General features: G+C 44.8%; 1 protein-coding gene across 1 annotated transcript in view; it reads right to left on the reverse strand.

Annotated features, from left to right (window-relative positions):
* vap (RAS p21 protein activator vap) overlaps positions 1-17,735 on the reverse strand; it is a 67,560-nt gene that overhangs the window by 11,258 nt on the left and 38,567 nt on the right. The window contains exons 15-20 of the mRNA XM_075680099.1: positions 17,222-17,298; positions 16,942-17,114; positions 16,204-16,363; positions 9,143-9,285; positions 4,347-4,462; positions 2,918-3,004 (exon numbers count right to left, since the gene is read on the reverse strand). Of these exons, the coding sequence (XP_075536214.1) occupies positions 2,918-3,004; positions 4,347-4,462; positions 9,143-9,285; positions 16,204-16,363; positions 16,942-17,114; positions 17,222-17,298 (756 nt within the window). The remainder of the gene's footprint in view (positions 1-2,917; positions 3,005-4,346; positions 4,463-9,142; positions 9,286-16,203; positions 16,364-16,941; positions 17,115-17,221; positions 17,299-17,735) is intronic.

Raw genomic sequence — 17,735 nt, forward strand, 5'->3', positions numbered from 1 at the left:
AGCTTTGGTAGGTGAGGCAGTATTTTCCATCACACCAACAGAAAGTGAATGCTCTTGATCATCAATGAGCTATTAAGAGAACAAAGTATCACCTCGACAGTTGGCGGAAAGCAGTTGTGGAACATGCCAGAAAGTGACATTTTTTATGATGTGTTTATTTTATGAAGTTTTTTCTGTGTTACACTAAAACCTCGTTAAACCGTACCCGCTTAAACAGTAGTTTCATTTTAAAAGTAGTACACTAAAGTCAAATCCCCGACTCAGCGGCCATTGGACATAATGTGTTTTGTGTCCACATAAACTGTACCAGCTTAATGCGTACGTATCGGTTAACACGTAGCGTTTCCACTTTTTGTCACGCAAACATGGTGGTGCGTCGTCTCCATTGGGTGGCCCGGCAGAACAACAAGCCTCAAAGATCAGAACAACGGCCTGCAAGTGCTCCGTGCGATTGTGCGTGAAGCCACATCAACATCATTTCGGCGCCATGCCATAGAACAAAGAACTGTGCCAGAGAGCATTGGGGCATCGTGCAAACAAGGACTCCCATCGTGCCGAAGCTCGAATAGAAAAGACCCCGGGTGCTCAGCATAGAAGACAAATTAGACATCATTTGTGCTATCGAATGTGACACGAAATCAGCACTGGCATGCAACATGGATCTAGTGCTGACTACGGTGTGTGGCATTTGAAATGCAAAGAAGTTGCTCGGCAGCGCTGCTGCGACTGCGTAGAGATGTTGGCTACAAGGTTCGACTCTTCACCATCGTTTTTGCCTCTGTTGTTGCCGAAGTGTCAACTAGCAACAGTGATGAGGACGACACGGAAAGCAACAGTACAGGCGATTCAGCCCCTACAGTGGCAGAAGCTGCACGTTACATCAGCCTCATGAATGCAATCGTTGCGACGAGAACAGCACCCCGCAATAAAAAAGGCGTCCCGTGACTTCTGCAGTGCTACCGCCCGCGTGCATGGAGAACATGCAATGCCAATGAGGAATCTGCCATGTGATTGTTTACTGAGAAGAAGGGGCTGGCTGAAAAGCTGGCTCACAGCTTCAGTAAGTTTGAGGCAGCTGTCGTCACTGCTAGGCCGCGGCGGCATCAAACGAAAATAACACTCTTGTCACGTGAAGTGAATGAATACTGCAGGTCTTTTTCCCCTTTCATCGCACTCTCTCTGAGCTCCGTTTTTGACAGGTAAGTGGGCGATCTCATGCTATTTCAGTTAAGCAGTACTACCGTTTAGTACATACTTTTTCCGAGCTCTGGTCAACTATGGTTTAACGAGGTTTCACTGTATATTAGAATAAATTAAATTTTCTTAGTCGTTTAGTCGCGGCACTACCACTAGGCTCTATTGCAATTTGAAACACAATGCACCATTCAATATCTTGAACTATGCCTGTACGACACCCATGACAACTTGGGCACAGACACAAGCAGGCACGGTATTCTTGGGTCAACCACTTTCGGAGATACCATCACCTTCACATGACTTGGCACCAGATGCGTCTCACATGCCAAGCTTCTAATCTTCACGTACTGACAGGAACAGCATTGGCTGTATATCTTGCATACGTTGATGCATCCAGTGCCAAGTCATGCAAGACTTCGAAAGGGATAGTATCTCCAGTGATCGCCCAAGTATGCCTCCCCAGAATGAGCAAAGTTTTCGTTTTGTTATCATTGCCATCTTGAAACCAAAAGTAACGAAATGGCACTTCTGGCCTAGTCTATAGCCTAGCCAACCCAGTAGTTGCCGACCAAGCCAATGAGCCATGCTAAATCAAGCTGGGGCTAGCATGCTGCATATTTGTGTGCAATGTCGTGCATGTCTCATGAGTCCAATGTTCCTTGCTTAACATAATAAATAACAACATGGTCTTGGGCGACTTTTTTATATACATATACTATATATAGTTTTGGTCACTCAGAATGATTAGCAGGCTCCACCCTTGCTGTCTGAGCTGACGAGGGCTGCAATGAAGTGAGAGAAGTGCTGCACGATGAAAGTTGTGAACCTGCGACTGTTCTGCTAGAGCTAGAGAAAGAAAGCGGTAAAACTCTCCAAGCTGTCACAAAATAAAAATTTAGTGCAAGCTCTGACTCTACTTTCGTGTGTCTATAGAGATGAAATGACAATGTCTAAAATACACTGATGCGATTGCATGTAAACGTACACACAGCACAGCACTCACAAGCTTTTGTGGCTACTTGCAGAATCAAGACACTCTTTCTTGAACGTACGATAAAATCTGTTTGTGGCTTTGTATCTGCACACCTTGCAGTCGGTTGTCCACTTCACAAATTTGAATGGCGTTTATTTTTCAGAAATAGCAGAGACTTACAGTGTCGTACGTTCAGTTTGACCACAACTGCTCTTGTGTCTATTACTAGTGGTAACGTTTCCTTACCTTCTCACATCGCCTTTTCCTTGCTTGTCCCGCCCTTCCCCCCTGTGTGGGAACTGTGAGCGAAAAGTGGCAAGGCTTGTTTTGCAACTGCACCGGTTCTACTCATTCTATGCCTCTTCTCCCTGCCTCCTCTCTATCATTCTATCTCCCTTTCCTTGGGACTTGCACTTCAGCAGAAGGGTACGCACTGCACTTTCTGCATTGCTCTTGCGGGGCGGTCACGGATAATTACAGCTGTCAAGAGGCTAATCTGTCGACGCCCAGGGAGCTTCCGAAGGAATAGTGCACACGTGATATGAAGTAAAGGTCCAAGCGAGTTTCTCGCGTCATTTTTCTTCTCTCTGCCACGCTCCTTCCATGTATATACACGGTCTGAACCACCCACCGACGCAGCAGCAGTAGTGCAAAAGTCGAATGAAGAGGCAATGAAAGCTTTGGTTTAAAACACAAGCTAGCAAAAGGTAGCACATCTGGTGAAATTCTGTGGCCCACAAATCTCACCTGACAACTCTGGTCTTGACCATCGGATCATGTGGCCACTTGGATGCCACCTTCTTCTGAAGGCAATGACAAATGTACCTCAATGTGCTGAAATATAAAAATAAAAATAAGGGACTATGGGCATAGAAGGCAGCTGGGAGTTCAAGCACAGCCCATTGGATGTACAATACCTGTGTGTGGGCACATATGAATTTTAAATACTGTCGCATGTCCAGTGCTTGTGATCACTTGTTGCTTTTTGCATGTTATCTGCGTTATTGCACTTTCATTCTTGCACAAGACGTCCATGCGGTATCTGTTATGTCATAAGTGTTCAAACTAGCTTGGCAGTCCCCTCACTATGTGACATAGGTAAAGCAAATAGAAGCAAATTGTGAAACTGTCGTAATGATTGCTGGCTAACTGAGAATCTCTGCTGATGTACAATGATATCAACATAATTACTGAGAGCTATAGCGAGTGCCATTTGATCCAATGAATGCCAGCCATGCTGCAAGCTTCACCTCCACTAGTATGGAGATGCACATTTCTTTTTGTGGGCACAAGTTCACCCAATCAAGAAATTCGGTTCTTGAAGTTTCTTGTCATCTGACTGCCTGCCTGGGTCCGTTATTTCCTGAATGTTTGTGACCTCCAGCTGACTGGCATATGCATGAAAAATGATGTAACTTCACACGAAATTACACTATGCTCATGCCTCCACAGGGGGGACTGTGTTCGTACAATTTTGGTATTGTGCAATTTGTATTATCTGTACAATGGTCATTATATTCAGCAATCACTTTCAATTATACTTTTTTCACATGACTTGACATAACCCATCATGCAATGCCATGCCATAGGAACAGAAATTTGCTGAAGTCGCTATGATTGTGCCAGTCAAACACTTGACAAAAATGCTTACAGGAGACAACTTATGATGGTAGTTAGGACCTCAAAGCGAAACCTAGGCTATGAGAGATGCAATGGGAGGCTCCAAACTGGGACAAGCAGAAGAATTGCAGTACAGGAGCATTCTTAAAATTCTTTACACGTAAGAACGTGCAAAAGTTGAACTTGCAACTTCATGTACAAGAAAGGAACACCATGGACACAAAGCCACCACAGCAAATGCTTAGAGGCAAAAGGCCCACCCACAAGCCTATTTGGTCATTCCTGTGCTCAGTGGTTGAGTGAATCAAAGCACAGTTGAAGTGATATTAGCTGCATAACCAAAAGTTATTAGGTATCCAGAATGAAGCAGCAAAGACATCTAATGTTAATCTTCTTTTCCATCTCCACAACATTAGAAACGTGGGAGGAGGGCCTAACGCAGCTTGTTTTTCCTCACTGAATTACTGATAGCCTTTACCTGCTAACATGAAATAAGCGCTTTGTGCAGAGTCTACAACGTCATAATCAAAAATGAGTGGGTGCTACTAATGCTCACCGGCAGCAATATTCCACAGATGAAAAAATAGACTCAACAATCGAATCCAGCACCGAGAGCAGATGCTCAGCATTGGCACAGGCTTCTGAGGGACTGTCAAGTTTACTAGGATTCAACTGGAAATAAGGAAACATAGACAAAAAATTATTTCACAGTGTGTATGACACAAGAAAATGACCATCATTCAGCAGCTCTTATTTAACTATGCAGTGCACTGGACAAAATTATACACCTTGAGCAAGCGACAACCTGACATTTGTTCAAGCAATACATAATTTTTGTCTTACACTGTAGTTTGAATAGAGTGACATGAGCAATTAGTACAAGGGTATAAAGTAATTGCTGATGGATTAATGAAATCAGACATTCATTATCTTAGTATTTAGGTTAGTAACTTTCTGAGTCATTAACATTAGCATGGTCTAGATGGCCTTTAGCAAGCACTAATGTTATGCATTCTACATGTTCATTTTGTTTCTTAGTGGTTGCACGCATGCAATAAGGCCAAACCTATATACTATAACAAAAATAGATATAACAAATTATCAGGTATAACTAAGCAAATCTAAAACATTTGTCACTGATATCAGCCTGTAACAAATACAGCAGAACCTCGTTCATATGTTTTCTAAATAAAAACATCCAAGAAAAAAAAAGTTTGCTAACCAGAACAACGTATGATCCGAAGACCCTAAGAAATTCGGCTCACTCAACAGTAGTTGACATCTAGTTAATACAAAGTGTTGCACGAATCATTGCAGCACGAGACGCTAACACATGTTGAGCTGATGGGGCATGAGCAGCCCAAGATGCATGTTGACATTTCTTCGGCTTCAGCAAGCTAGCGGCTGAATAATCACCAAGCTAACGTCTGGATAATAAACCATTCAAAGCGTACGGTACGATTCCAATGGTACTACACCATAGTGTGCTGTGAAACAGATAGTTGAAAATGCTTATCGGAATAAGGTTGGAGGCAATAGTTGCGATTGGCGACGTGCAATGACATGCGAGGAGATCTGCTGGTGCCTGAAGAAGAAACTGAGTGCGTGCCGGCATTTCTGGATGACACTGGCCAGCGAGCACAGCAGGGAAGCTGCCATGGCGGGTGGCTACTGCTCTCAATCGCACATGGGTCGCACCTTTTCTTATTCACATGCATCTAGCGGCAGGAAAACATATTATACGATCACAGTTTGGCGATGTATTGAACACTGATGCTGAAAGATTGTGTTTTCCGAGATTCTCCAGTAAAAAAGAATCGTAACTGTATTGGGTCATTTATTGTGTTCCCCATCGTGAGCGCCGGCGCCCAGAAATTCTATCAAACAGGATGGTATCAGTGAGGCTCTACTGTATGTGAAGGGTTCTTTGTTTTCAGGTTCCATATATATATATATATTTTTTTTTAATTGGGGGACAAAAATCTGGTGCTATTCTTCAAACTGACAATTGGGGAGAAATCTTTTTTGTTATCAAATGATTCCGTAATAAGTTTTTTTTTTTTTTTATCTACAGATGTACTAAGCAATACACTCAGTTTATTGAATCAGAAGGTATCACGGGCTTCTTAACCCTAACGCGTTAAAATTGGTGTTTGTTTCAAGCTGGTAATCGGGGGGACATCAGGGTATTCTAGAAAACACTTGCCAAAATTTGGCGTTTCTTGGAAATGAATCAGTAAGGATGACAGTAAGGAGCATTGATAACTTCTGAGAAATGAAAAATTTTATTCACAAAAAGCTGGTCAACAACTTTTTACACACTCTTGTTTACAGAGATTATCATCTGCATGCGCAACATGCTGGTCTCCATTCGAGCCCTGTCCGGTCATTGAATGTATCTCAGCTAGGAGAAAGTTCTCTCGACGTCACAGCTTCCACTAGCTAGGCACAACAATGTCAGTGCAGCATTTGCCAGCCTAGGTCAGTGAGCGGTAGAGTCATGCCAATACTCAATGAGTTCGACAGTTGTGTTTGTGGGGCTTGCTTCCAGCAAGTACTGATTGAACTCGCTGTGAAGCGAATCTATATCATCGGTTACTGACTTGAACAGAGGTCGGTAGTCATCAAATGACTGCCCCAACAGAAATGGATCCAGGACAGCTCCCAACTTCCACAAAGTTAGCTGGTTTACGTCTCTGTCTGAGACATTCCGTTCAACAGTGCAGTACCACTTTGTGGTGAGTTTCATGCAAAACTCTTCACAAGATGCTTTTACTAATGCGGCGATGCTCTTGGGTAACGTAGACAGAACAGCTCTGGCCTGATCGCTTTTACCGATCATTGTGAAAGCTCATTGACAGTCTGCTGCAGCATGGCGTTTACCAGATGATCAAAGCTGGGCATCGGAAGTTTTCCTGCTTTCAAGCATTTTCTGGGCATATAAAAGAGGACCGAGTGTGTCTCTCATCAGGATTGTCTTTGCATAAACAACTTCTTTTTCAGAAAGTATCACTCGAATAGCTTCCACTTTGCTGCTATCATGCGAGCTTTCAGCAAGTTGCATCAACAAGCTCCACATTTCTATGACAACTACAAATGCTTTGTAGAAGCTTTGCCATCTATTCGGGACAGAGAAGATGGCTTCTTAACATCAGGTCCAAAGAGGCCATTAGAAGCACAAATTTCGGCGTACTTTTGGTAGAGCATGTTAGCGTGCTTAAATAACGCTCCAAAGTTGATCACTATGGATCGAACTGTTGACATGCATGGTGAAGAACTGGCATGGTCAACACTCTCATGAATGAGGTGTGCTAAATCTTTCACATACAAGATTTGGATTCCTTCAGCTTGACAGTTTTCTCGTACCATTTTTCGCATGTACTCCACTGAGTCTGTAGCTACAGTCACGTCTTTTCACGTCTTGCCTACAGTCAGGAGAGCCTTGCTGACTACGCTGGCCACCACCATGTAGCTATTCAAAGCATTTACTCTGTCGACGTCGACCAAAACAACTTGCTTCTTCGCGGTTTTTCAGCTATAGGAGCACAGGGGAGTGGTGATAGTGGGCACTCCAGTGATATCTGGTGATTCGTCGACGATGACACTCACTTTCATATCTCGCATATCACTGCGGATTTTCACCATGTGCTTGTCAAAAGCTTCTTTCAGGTATTTCAGCCGAAGTCTTTGTCCTGTCGGCATGGTCTTCACGGCCTTGCGGTATTTGCGTACGAAGTCCCCCAGAGGTCTGCCCACCTGGTGCATGCCCATTCCACTGCAGGCTAGGGCATGAACGAAGTCATGGATTATGCCATCCACTTCAGTTTCTTTCCCCTGTTGTCTACAGGACATATCAAAGAGCATCTGCTGAGATGTTCCTGCCTTCTCAGCTTTTTGGGTCGACATCTTGAACTTTTTATGACGAGATGATGCTAGATGCTCGTGAATTTGGTCATAGGGCTTCTTCGCTGGGTTGGTGACCATCTCGGTGTTGCAATATTTGCACACTAACGTGCGGCTGCCTTCACTGTCTTTCGTTGCGATCTGGAAATCTTCATGCTCTTTACATCAGTCATACGGTGTCCTTCGTTTTCTTCCCATCTCCACGCTGAATTTTCCCGTGCCAGCACTGGAGCCTTATGTTCATGACAGTGGCTTTGCACTCTGCAGTCACCCCTGGCAGTCGGAAGTGACAATGGAGATCATGCATCTCATTGGTTAGAGTTCGTACTCTAAACAAATCAGATGCATGATTCACTTCATTGCCAGTTCCCTCTCTCCAGATGGCTGGTGAGTTCTTTGTTAGCAGTGCTTCGAATTTGTGGAGAAAACCTGTAGGAAAACCTAAAAGACCAACCTCCTGTCGCTTGCTGGTCACATTCTCTCATTTGTCTTTCTACCCCCCACCAAAACGTGACTCTTTTTTGAAGTCCATCAAATTTGAACAATGCCACCATTCTCGGAATCTTGCTGTTCCTGTCAAAACAGAATTTTGAGTGCAGTGGCTTCTTTCCCTTCTTTTGTGGGCAGCCGAAAGGGGATATCACAAGCTGTGTGAAGCGTGGAGGTACAGAACACTACATGGCTCTCAACAAGGTCGATCGACGAGCACGTCTAACTCACCATTACGGAGGCTGGCTGGAGAAAAGTGATAATAGGCATTGGGGCCCTCGCTGGTAAAAAACCTGTGCAAGAAACATCTTCATCGCTCAACCTCTACCCCACTAACTTGTCAACTGTTCTTTTTGTATAAAAGCCATGGAAACAGGTGCACATACCCGAGACTAATCTACAATAGGTGAAGCGCAGTTTTCTTTGCTTTTTTTTCGTCGGAAATTTGGTACTCGCTGACTGGCAGCCATGTGCTCGCAGCGTGGTCAGCCTGAAATGTGTTTGCCCCTTTATTTTGCAAGCTTTTTTGGGGGAGGAAGGTGCACGTACAAGCTCACAGTGACCTGTAGAGAAAGTGGGGTAAAAAAGTGCAGCACTAGAAAGCAACATCTACTCTCCAAGCAGCAGAGTGAGAATGCACCCATTTGTTCATACTGTGCAGGGTGCCCGTAGAGAACGGCGGACCGTCAGTGCACGATTGTGCATGTGCAGATCGCTACTGGGAAGGTCCATTTGGGGAGAAATTGGATTTAACCTGATTCTCCGGAAACATGTTCGAGGTGTAAAAATCAGGTTTTACCCGAAAACAAACAAACCTATGTATATGCTTATAATGAATATTGGATATAACGAGGGTATTTAAATGCTGAATGTGATTTTGCTATAACGAGGTTTGATTGTACTGCACATGCATTGGTTCTTGGCTGTGCTTGCAGTATGCCAACTAGCAGGCAGACTCACCTCACAAGACTGCCTCCCATCCATTACACGAATTATAGAGTCATAAACGGTGTGCTTCAGAAACTCATGGCCTGTCGAGCGCATGTATTGGTCCATCAGCGTCGTTGTCAATGACGTAGTGCGAAACAACGTTGATGTCTCCTCTGCAAATATGAAGAGGCAGTTTAACAAAGGCATCTAAAAGGCACATTCAAAGAAATAGGTTCATTATAAGGTTAACAAAAAAATCATTTGTGCCACAGTGACACATACATTTTATGGAGATGCACTTACTGTTTTGTTTGCTAGATCTGGATAAATTATAACTGTCTTAGAAACCTATTCATTGTCAACATGATCATTAGTGTAGCAGGGCTGCAAGCCTGCTCATGTAAAAAAGCAAGCAAGTTGTTGAAGGAGGCACAATGAGCATTGTAAGAGTTGAGGAGGACGTTGGGATGAAAAACTTGGGAGGTTTATTTACATTATTTACAGTGAGAGTCAATTAACAGTCTTAAAGTCATTATGGGCCGGCAGCAACTCGGACGCTGCGGCCCGCGGCAAGAAGCTCGAAAGAGAAGAATCAAGGAATGCTCTACGAATGCTCTAGGAATGCTCTCGGTCTGTGTCTTTTAAGCCCTTCGGTGTCTCGAAGACACGTCACGTTCGGCCAATGGGAGAGCCCGCTCAGGTGACGCCATTTTCGGCCAATCGGTGAGCCCGCTCAAGTGTCGTCATTTTCGGCCAATGGTAGGCGCCCATGCGATGGTGTCACACCTGGCGGAGAGGGTCGCTGCTCGTGTGTTTGTCCGAGGGCTTACTTCTCCCTGCGGTCTTGCCTTGCTGACTTGCAATGAGCCATCACAATAGGCGGGTGGCGGTGACACTGCCAGGTTTTCACGACGCATTACAGCCGTCTTGCTTCGGGACCCACTTTACCCTCAACAGTGCCAGGCTCTCGCTTCACTTTCGGGAAGAGTCAAGCCGTGAATAGCTCCACCTGCGGCACACGAAGTGGGGGCCGCCAACTTGTTTGCACGTGCTGCGCCTCAGGAATGTGGTATTCGTGCTTCTGTGCTCCTTAATTAGCTGTGGTGCGATTCGATGTGGTCTGGTGAACTCGAAGTAGGCTCAGGAAACGGTCCCGTATCTAACAGCATATAGTTCTCGCAGAATGAGACGTGACAGGCAAACTTTAAGTAGGACACTCTATACAGTAAACTCCAGTTAAATCGAAGCTGTAGAAATTGCAAAATACTTTGATATAAGCAGTTTCAAGATAAGCAAAATTACGAAAACACTAGAAGCCTGACACATAGACCACATGGAGCCTTTCCAAAATGCCGCCAGTCATATTCTTGGTCACTTCCACGTGCATCAGCACAGCACACATCGGTGGCTACAGGCGACAGTGTGCTTGGCACAGAGTGAATAAGGTTGATCCTAATGCAATATTTGAAGCCAGTCACCCGAGCATAACCGGTTTCAGACATTCAAAAATCTGATGCTGCTACTTTTTTGCATAGTAATAAATTGCGGACAATTTCACTTCGAAAACTGGAACTGATTTGTGGAAGAGTGTAACTGGCACGCCTTTAACAGATACCCACAAGTGACATGGCATTCACGCCTCATCGTCAAGCAAGTATGAAACAAGCATCCTTAACAAGCCAAAGACCTCACTGAAATGCTCTGGGCTCACATGGTGGCTTCTTTTGGGCAAGAGTGACATTTCATGTCGCTACGAATCCAGTCACTAAAGGACATGCGAACTCTGATTAGGTGTTTGAGCCAAAATTGCACTAATGTCACACATAATTCAAATGGTGAAAATGAAAGTACAGTAAACCCTCATTATGACAAAGTCAGCAGAATGGCGAAAAATATTTGTTACAAGCGGTAATTCAATATGAGTGACAACTCGAGAAAAGCTGAAGCAGTCGCACTTTAATTGCACTAAAACTGCGAGGAAGTGAAAATGCAATGTATTCGGTGAAGCAAAACTTTATTCAGGTGCAAGAAAGAGAGTGCGCTTTGGCTGTTTCAAGTTCTTACCGGGCGCGAGCAACCCCTGCTCTAATTTGACCAAGCATTGCCCGATGCTGTGGTTGCCGCCCATGCATTCAACTTTATTTCGCAGCAGGCGTAGGTGCTCCCTCATCTGCACCATAGTTTGCACTTCATATGGTTCTTCATCTACCAGCTCTTCAGGGCCACCAACAGTGTCAATTAGTATCTCCGCATCCATCACTGGGGCGACCAAGGGAGCAGCAGCGTCAGCCAATGTGAATGACTCGAAGTCGCCTTTTACTTCTTGGCCAGCAATTTATGAACAGCCTCGTACAGATCACTGTCCGGTCATCATCACGCTGGCCATTGTCAGGGTCGCTGACAACCGCACGGGAAAAGCCAGCAAGCGCAACGCAGTTGGTGACTTTCAAAGGTGCAAGTCCTTTAAATGAAAAGTTCAGCAAATGGATCACACCAAGCAAATCAATGTTGTTTGTACCTCTTGCTGGTGTCATATGCTGAGAGCATGCGCTGCAAAAGAGCCTTGCGGCACAGCTTCCGGGTGGTCTCTATGATACCCTAATCCATCAGTTGCAGTACCGCAGTTGTGTTTGCAGGCAAAAATTCCACAGTGATCGTCATGAGGTTGTTGATCTTCCCATGGCTCAAACAATTGGCAATTATGAAAAGCACTTGCCATTTATTTGCGTCGAACCATATATCCAGAAGGCGCACATAGTCTTCAAAACTAGCAGCAGTCATCCGTGCTCGTTTGTTACTTCTGTAGATGCATTCCTTGGGAATAGTTGCATTATGGAAGCACTGCGAGTTCTCCGCCTTTCCCAGTATCAACAAGGGAAGCTTGTCCTCGCCTGTTGCAGTGGCACCAAACAGCACCGTGACACGTTCCTTGCTCCGTTTTCCTCCAGATGAGGATCTGCCAGCGGTAGTGAACGAGTGATTCAGTAGCATCTTGTGGAAGAATGCAGCTTCATCTAGGTTGTAGGTGTCTTTGTCTTCATACTTTTCAAGTAGAGCTTGGAGCCGATGTTGGCGCCACACATCTACAGTGTCACAGTTCACGGCTGTGCTTTCGCCAACGATCAACTTTCCGGTCACCATGTGTTGTTTCTTGAACCGCTCAAGCCAGCAATTGCTGCACTTGAAATATGGAGGGCGAGAGCTGTACCTTTTGCAGTAAGTGCAGATCCATGTACGGGGAGATTTGCACTCCTGGCATTCTTCAGTCACTGTAGAAGTGCACCTTCCACTTCGGGGTATTTCCAATAGCGATTCCTCTTTCTCTTTGCCGAGAAGCTCTTTTCAAGGCTATCCAGCACAGCTTCCTCGTTTTTCAATACAGTTGATAAAGTAGACGGCAGTATGCCAAATTTCTTCGCGATGTCAGTTTTCTGCCGGCCACCATTTTCCACTTCTTTTATCAACAGAACTTTCTGCTCCAAAGTCAGACACTTTTGCCCGGAGACTGATGGAGCCATTTATCACTGCAGACCACAAAAAAGCATACATGAGGCATGCCCAATTTAGCACTCTAAATAACACACAATCACATGGCCTGCAGCACAGATATGAATGCACATGCTGTCAGAGCCAAAGCGACTGAATGCGGCGGGCGACACAGAAGGCAGAAGCCTCAAAATGTCTTCGGGGTATCTCGCTTTCCTCATTAGTGCGCACTGGTGATGGCGACTGTAGCAATCACGAGCCTGGCATCGGCTTCGCGTGTAACAGAAGAAAGGCGATCGGAGTTGTTGAGACCAAATGCAGGAACCACAGAAGCACACCCGCTGGTAGAAGATTGTGCTCGGGAGGGCAGGTCGGAAGAGGGCAGCTTTGGAGGAGCAGCGACGTTGAAACTGGCAGCGAGGAGGCAAGGAGTAGACATGAAGGCGAGTGAGAGGAGTGACTGGTGTCCAAACGGCTTGCAGAATGGAGAGCGAATGAGGAGGGGAAGGCAGTGGCCACTTTTACAGAGTGGTGTGGAGGTAACGGAAGACTTTGAGAGTATCGCACTGGAAAGCACCGCAAATGCCGTGGCTCAAGTATGAGGTTGTGTTTGCTATGCTCAAAAAACAATTAGCCGCTCATTGTGGGTACGTAGCGCAATCGCGAAAACTGAACGGTTTTGCATTAGGAGCTTTGCATTATCACTCGCCAATTTTTTCTTGAGGTGAGCAGCCATGATGTATACAAAATGAGAGTTTTTCGGAGCACCATTGTCGACAACACTGTGCTAATTCTACAATGCGAGTGTCAGTGTTCGCGCACCATTGCATCCGCGCCATAGACAAATGTTTAGGAACGAAATTCAATGACCCTACTATGCATTTAGACCGTTTGTATAAAGTTGGATGGTGTGAATTTAGCATGACCGGCTTGAGAAAATCGCCGGGGAAACACCAGCTTGCATTGATCTGCCATGTTGACAGCCTGACTCGCCGCTGGCAACGCTCAGATTTTTCATGTTTTCAGCAAGTTATCATTTGATTTGCACCATCATAAGTTCAAATAAGCTAGAGGCGATGTTTTATTGCGATACAGGCTGATTACGGTGAGCGGTGAGCAAATTTCTAGACCGGCGTCCCCAAAGTCGTCTTCCCGATTTGTTAACGTGGCTCCTCGCATTGAACATGGCACTTATAATCAGAGGGCAACTTCTTTTCTGATTTTCGGCACATTTCAGCACCAGAAGTGCTCTGTACAGTGGTAAAACTTTGCTCATCGAGCGCACCCCATGGAATGCTATGGCACAAGTCTGCCCACGGTCGTTTGGTCATTTTTTGGCATCCAAGAGGCCGTGGTTTTCTGGCATCGCAAAGCGTCAGGAAAACTTTATTTTCGTGTGGATTCTATCATGGGGGGCACCAGCGATGCGAGTGCGACCGAGATTAACGGTTCAGGTGCACTGCACCATGGAATTTGAGAGCTTCTGTTCACTCCGCAGTAAACAGCTGCAAGCACTTGGCACTTGCTTGGTACAAATTGCTAGACAGTTATCGGTCGTGGGTTTCGGATTTTTGTGGCCTCTTCTGTGCCTGCATGAGACTAATTCGTCGGCAATATTAATTTGACACCACATGTGCAAAAAAGGTCGCCGAAGTGGCGAGTGTCCGCTCGCCACTTCACTCTAAGCTGGTGAAGCTCTTCATGCACTTCGAGTAATGCGGCTTAAAATGCATGCGTTTGGGTCGAGACCGAAAGAAATTTCGAATAAAGCGATAGTTCGACGAAAGTGATTTCGTTGTAACGAGGGATTACTGTATGTGCATCAACGCTAAATTGGCACGTTTCATTCCATGAGCACTGCACTCTTCATTCATTATGCCAGATGAATGTAAAAAGCTGTGACGAGAAATCATCCTAAGTCAAGGATAAAGTAAAAGACAATAGGCTCGGAGGATCAAAGATAGCCAGTGCACATGCGTGATGATGATGATGATGATTTATTGGCATCCCCTTTGAAATGGGGCAGTGAAAGATGGTCACCTAGCCTGCTTGAGTTAATCAGGTACGCTATACATGCTTTTTATTCTAGAATTTTTGTATACATTTCATTAATCATTTTTTTTCTCTTCCTCAAAACTTCTCTATACCTTGTACCGTTACACATGCCTGTACTGGATACAGCCATATCATGCTCTTCACTGCTTTTTGACAAAGGGCCTCTTCCCAGCCTTTCTTTATCAGACCATTATCACCTTGATGTTGGTGTAAGCTAACCAGTGAAATCCAATGTTTCTGTAGCACGGTGCTTGCGTTTTGCTATACAGAATTCAATTTCTGGAGTATACTAGTATGCAACATGGCAAACTGCGCAACGATGAAACAAGTGAGACAAACATTTGTTTCACTTGTCCCATCTTCTTTGCTATTTGCCATGTTGAACACAAGCCAACTAAACCAGCTTAGAACATTTGAGTAGTATGCAGTTTTGCCACTGTCAACACACTCTAAGAACAGTTTACACCCTTTGGCTTGCCCCTTCTGCCACACAAAAATAATCGTCATCTGCCTTGATGCGTTTCCTTTCTTTATCGCTGCGAGCCCAGAACTTTCCAGTAACGAATGGCACCCGCATTATCAGCATAGAACAGTTTACACCCGTTGGAGTGCCCCTTCTGATAACGCGCGTGCCGTTCGTCACTGGAAAGTTCCGGGCTTGCAGCGATAAAGAAAGGAAACGCATCAAGGCAGATGACGATTATTTTTGTGTGGCAGAAGGGGCAAGCCAAAGGGTGTAAACTGTTCTTAGAGTGCAGTTCGGAGATTTCACATTTTGTCTCTCGCAATTTGCTCGTGAACCCTCATTTACCTATCAAACATGGTTAACCAAACATGCAATTCAAACAAGACAAGTACTTGCAGCTCTTGAGTATGCTATTGTTTTGCCAGTTTACTAACAAGCCAGTAAGTTCTCCCTGTGAAAAGGAGGGAGTTCAAAAATAATTCATGCACTCCACATGAACAGCCCGTACAGCCACATTAGCTGTTCATGCAGCCACATGAACAGCTTGTCTTGGTACTGCCATACCTTGAACTTGCCAATCATACTTATGTCTCCAGCTTTTCTATCTCTCTATGCATCGCAAAAGTTGCAATGCTAAAGTTTGAGAACAAGAACGGGCGAGAGAAGAAAATTCCCACTTATGCCAGCACACACATGCAACCAGGTGACAGCAGATCATGAAAAGTACAGAAATAAGTTGTAGAGAGGGGCGCATCGACCGGAACAATTTTTTTGGCATATTTTTTAATGGTGCAAGGTTATACAAGGTAAAGAGCGATTAGGACACGAACACGTGTGTGTGTGTGCAAAAAGCAAACTTCCTCTGCTAACCGCTATCATTCCTGGTGACAATTCTCGATGCTGTGAAAATTTATTACAGTATATGACTGCACCATTTTCCCCCCTCCTGCCTAACCCTTACTCCAGAGCCATCACTTTCACTACTTGAAAGACAACACAAAAGACGCGGCTTCGCAATGCAGCTGTGCATTCATGAGAAACACCAGACCGGAAAAGTGAAGCGAGGAAAGAAAGTGGGAATCACCCTCGAGGTCGATCTCCCGGTTGTTCATGTCCCTGAGCAGGAGCGCTTCCTTTCTCTCGTAGCGGAACACCCGGAGTACGGCACTGGCCAGGGGAGTGCGATCCTTGTGGCATAAGTCTGCCAGAACGCTCACCAGGTGGAGCTCTTCATCCACCACCAGCTGCCACACACCATGCAAAGCAAAGCACAGAGTCATTTGAGCAGCGCAGGCTGACTGATTGCCACACATACACACACTAACCTTGCCGTGTGTGTTGAAGACACCATCCATGTTACATACTCAGGCTGCATTACTCAGCCCCCCCTAAAGCTTCAGGGGTTGTAACACACTTAAGCATCACAATTCCAGAGTGCTGCTGCAAGAGCTCTGCCACAGGGCTCAGTAGCAGCTGTTGTCACTCAAACACAGTTAAGCCTCCATATAAAAAACTTCAGTATAATAAAATTCTGAATATAACAAGGTATTTAACCTTTTATAGCTTCTTGTCCATGTATGTTATACTTCAATATAACGAAGTCTGTTAATACACAATTTCAAAATGCATAACAAAATTTCACTGCAGCTGCGAAAGGATACTGAGATAATAAATGGAAACTTCTGCAGACACAGGTCGTCAAATGGTATGGTCAAAAAGTATGATCAGATCCTATCGCTCGCCATGCGTTGTGTGCTTTAGGTACAAGTGAAAACGTGCAAGGGTGAGCTGAGAAGGATGATGAATTGAGTGCCTCACACACCTCCTTGAAAGCTGTGTACTCAGCCAGCGGCATGATGACTTCATGCACATAGCGGATTCGCACACGTAGGGACCCCCAGTCCTCACGAATGGGAGGTGTCAGGCCACCCAAAGAAAACCACTCTTCCGTTTCTTCACAGTTAACCAAGCTGTCCAACTCGACTGTAACTTCCGCTGAAATGTGAAAAGTGGCACAGCCAAGGTTAGCAACAAATAGAGCTGAAGGACACTGGTAAAGGCACGTAGGCATGCAAAATCACAGCAGAATAGGTGTTGCTTACCCATTTCCATGTCTTTTGACCTTTTCCCTTTAGTGTAAAGAGTAATGGTGAAAGATGTGACGTCTGACGGAAGGTCCCTAGGGAAGCATGACAGTATAAGCTTAAGTGATGGTCAATAAATTTGTTTAGAATGTTTTATGTGGGCCACATACATTATTGGGATGGCCTCTCATGGCCTATTTCATGTAATACCATAATGAAAAAAAAAAAATTGCACATTCATCTGACTAATGAAGAAAGGTGGCAGGCTTGATCGCTGGGCCAAAACACAATGAAATGCACATCTTAAACAATCTTAACAAACTGTTAGCTCATGCCATGTTTTAAAAAGGTGTTTGTGTGCTATGGTTATCCGAAGTGTTCAAGTAGGGATGTGTGAATATTCAGAATTTTAAATATGAATCAAGTAGTTTTTGCTATCTAATCTACATCTGATCAGAGTATTCCCTATTCGGAATAGTTTCATATTCATTTCTGTTAAAATATGCAGTACAACAACATTTACTGGACTCTA

Source organism: Dermacentor variabilis, chromosome 2 (genome assembly GCF_050947875.1).
Source record: "Dermacentor variabilis isolate Ectoservices chromosome 2, ASM5094787v1, whole genome shotgun sequence".
In the NCBI taxonomy this organism is placed as follows: domain Eukaryota; kingdom Metazoa; phylum Arthropoda; class Arachnida; order Ixodida; family Ixodidae; genus Dermacentor; species Dermacentor variabilis.